Raw genomic sequence first — 3,155 nt, 5'->3', positions numbered from 1 at the left:
ACGGGAGAAGCATAAAGCTCATCAGCTCCCGCCCCGATTACCATTCAGAATACATTCATTTAATCACTATTATTCTTTCTCAGCATATGTGATACAACAGCAGAGCTGCCAGTCAGAATAATGTTAAACCTCTTTCTCTGGGTTTAAATCAATTTATAACTGTCTAGAATAGAGTTTTGTATTTCTTCTCTTTTAAAAGCCCACAACAAGTTTCTTGATGTTTTAACCTCATCATCTACTGTAGTTTGTTCCACTGTTTGACACCAGTGACTGAGATAGAAAAGGATTGATAGGGAGTTCATCTGCTCCAGATTTTCAGAGTTTTCCATTTTATTATCCTTTTTTTTTTTTCTTCCATTTTATCCAAACCAAATTTACAGGTGTGAAAGAGTGTTAGATTATGGTGACATCATCATCCTAAACCTCTACGTAGATGCTGTTTACCATTCTGCCATTGGAGCCGCCATCCCACACATCACTGTGCTGTGTATTAGGAGTGTACAGCCAGTGCTCTATTTGTATTCACTGAATACAAATAGTGCATTCAATCGTGTATTCAGATTTGGGCTTTTAAAAAAAACTTTAGATTCGGATTCGTATTCGGGAAGAAACCGGAAGTGGGCGCACCGACTTCAGCCGAGCTAGTGCTACGCCAAGCTAGCCGGCTAACCTACGATTTAGCTCTGGGCTAACTAGAACGGGAATAAAATAATTTACAATAACAGGTGTGTCCTGTCCTGACATTTTGAGGACCGTTCTAATGCATTTCCTATGGGACAAAAAAAATCTGAAAAAGTTTAATATTTGAAAAAAAGTATTAAAAAAATTGAATGTCCAGAAGAAGCTGCACAATTTGATGTTTTAATTGTTGAAGTAGCAGAAAGTATACAGGACTAGTCGGACGGCAAAAAATGCCGGAAGATGTGAGAATTCCTAGAAAGAGCATTTCCATAAGGAAAATGCGTGTGAATGCTGAAAGCCATAGCTGAAGCCATGCCGAATGAGCAGAAGAAATGGACAAAGACAGGAAATGTAGGAATGAGGGTCACGTTCACACATTCAACACATCGATCTCCTGGACGCTGGTGCACACGGCCCGTTGCCATGGTGACGCTCCATCCCCTCCTCCTCCTCAGCGGCGATCGCACTGGTCCAGCTGTGAGAGAACGACACGTTCAGGGAACTCACGTAAACATTAACGCAGCGTGTCTTCCTCTTCCTTTCACATTTTATTTTAATATCCTTTTTTCCCTCTTTCTTTATTTGTGTCATACACAACAATACAGAACTACAGAAACCTCTAAACAATGCAAAAGCTGATATAGAAATAAATATCTAAACAAAGAAATAAATAAAGGATATAAAAATTAAAAATGTAATGAAAATGTAAAAAAAAAAAGTTTTTAAATTAATTCAGTATCTTTCATTTTTCTATGTTAATTAGTCTTTCTTTCTTTAACTAACTAACTAAAAAATAAATAAAGTAAATAGATGAATAATTCAATAAAAAGGAATAAAGGAAAAACTAATAAATAAATAAATGCAAGATTACATATCAATTAAAGACATTGAACGCAGCACATATGTTGGTAGTTGTAACAGCTTTTTTGTTTTGTAGACAGGAGAGAGTTAAGTTAAGTTAAGAAAGTTAAGGTAAACTGTTCAAACTCCGACTTCAAAACCAAGAAATTCGTTTTTTTACTTGAAAATTAAAGGGATAGTTCACCCTAGAATGATATTTCGCTCATTATCTACTCACCCTCATGTTGACTAAGGGCTGGAAGAATTATCAGAGTCCACCGTCCCTTCTCTTAGTTACAGGGGGTCTTGACGTAGCAGTGCATTTCAATGCAACGGTTGCAAAGGGACACCGGAGCTCTTCGTAAAAAAACACACACAAAAAAACATCCAAATACCTCCATGATGCTCGTATGTAATGTCCGTCTTGTGCTGAAGCCCCAAATTGCGTAATTGTCCCGAAAAAAATTAAATAAGTCTATATTTTAAGCTTGTTTGTAGCGGAAGCTTCTCGAAGCTCCTCTTCCTGGTCCGTCCAAATCTCGCGTGATTTGCGCCGGCGTCAGTGCGGTTACTGCGAATCACGCGAGATTTGGACGGACCAGGAAGAGGAGAAGAAGAAGAAGACGAGAAGCTTCCGCTACAAACATGCTTGGAATGTGGACTTATTTAATTTTTTTTCGGGACAATTATGCAATTTGGGGCTTCAGCACAAGACGGACATTACATACGAGCATCATGGAGGTATTTGGATGTTTTTTTGTGTGTGTTTTTTTACGAAGAGCTCCGGTGTCCCTTTGCAACCGTTGCATTGAAATGCACTGCTACGCCAAGACCCCCTGTAACTCAGAGAAGGGACGGTGGACTCTGATAATTCTTCCAGCCCTTAGTCAACATGAGGGGGAGGAGATAATGAGCGAAATATCATTCTAGGGTGAACTATCCCTTTAACATTTGTGTAGCTATGTGGTATTTGGCAAAAAGTAAAACTAAACTTATTAGAAAATATTGTCTTCCCCTCCCTCCCACATTTACCCCTCAGCCGGACGCTGTCACAGGTCCCAGGTTGCCATGGAGACGACCCCTCCCCTCCGTCAGCCTGCAGCCTCTCTGAGCCTCCTCAGCACCTCCTCCGGGCCGAGGGCCGAGTCCACACGGACCAGCTTGTCTCTGGACCTGGAGCCCTGAAGGAGAAGATTCCAGTTTTAAAGGGATAGTTCAAAATATCACGTTTCATGCCGAGAAATCAGCCGTTTGTTGTAAAACGGCAACAGAAGAATGTATTTAGTGTGACGACGCTCTGCGGACTACAGATCTAGTGTCACCAGCTGACACGGGAAAGGAAGGACGCCATGTGGTCGCCATGGTGACGTCACTACGCCACCTGGAGTCTTTCTGGTTACGGACTCTTCGGAGTTTTATTTTACAATAGTTTTACAACAAACTGCTGATTTCTCTTCATGAAACGTGATGTTTTAAACAGGTAGAGGACAGAGTTTTTTCTCATGGCGCAATTCAAACGTATCACGAAATAAAACTTTCAGTCCCGTTCATTTCTATGGAGACTTTTTTTCGAATTGAGGACCGATGGTGACGTTACTTCCTGCTTCCGCTTCGGCTCTCTATATCACCGCTGT

The 3,155-nt window shown here is 40.7% G+C and overlaps 1 protein-coding gene across 2 annotated transcripts in view; it reads right to left on the bottom strand.

The window, feature by feature from the left end:
- Nucleotides 1-847: 847 nt before the first annotated feature.
- cUnh15orf40 (chromosome Un C15orf40 homolog) overlaps nt 848-3,155 on the bottom strand; it is a 6,298-nt gene continuing 3,990 nt past the window's right edge. Inside the window, exons 4-5 of one of the 2 annotated variants that reach the window (XM_083973935.1) lie at nt 2,548-2,702; nt 848-1,147 (exon numbers count right to left, since the gene is read on the bottom strand). In XM_083973935.1, coding sequence (XP_083830061.1) covers nt 2,613-2,702 — 90 coding nt within the window. In that variant the 3' untranslated portion in view covers nt 848-1,147; nt 2,548-2,612. Of the gene's footprint in view, nt 1,157-2,547; nt 2,703-3,155 lie in introns of both variants that reach the window. The other variant, XM_083973934.1, reaches the window with a different exon arrangement.

Source organism: Trachurus trachurus (assembly GCF_905171665.1).
Source record: "Trachurus trachurus genome assembly, chromosome: 6".
Classification (NCBI taxonomy): domain Eukaryota; kingdom Metazoa; phylum Chordata; class Actinopteri; order Carangiformes; family Carangidae; genus Trachurus; species Trachurus trachurus.
Note: the sequence above shows the minus strand (reverse complement) of the source record. Positions and strands in the feature narration are given on the sequence as shown.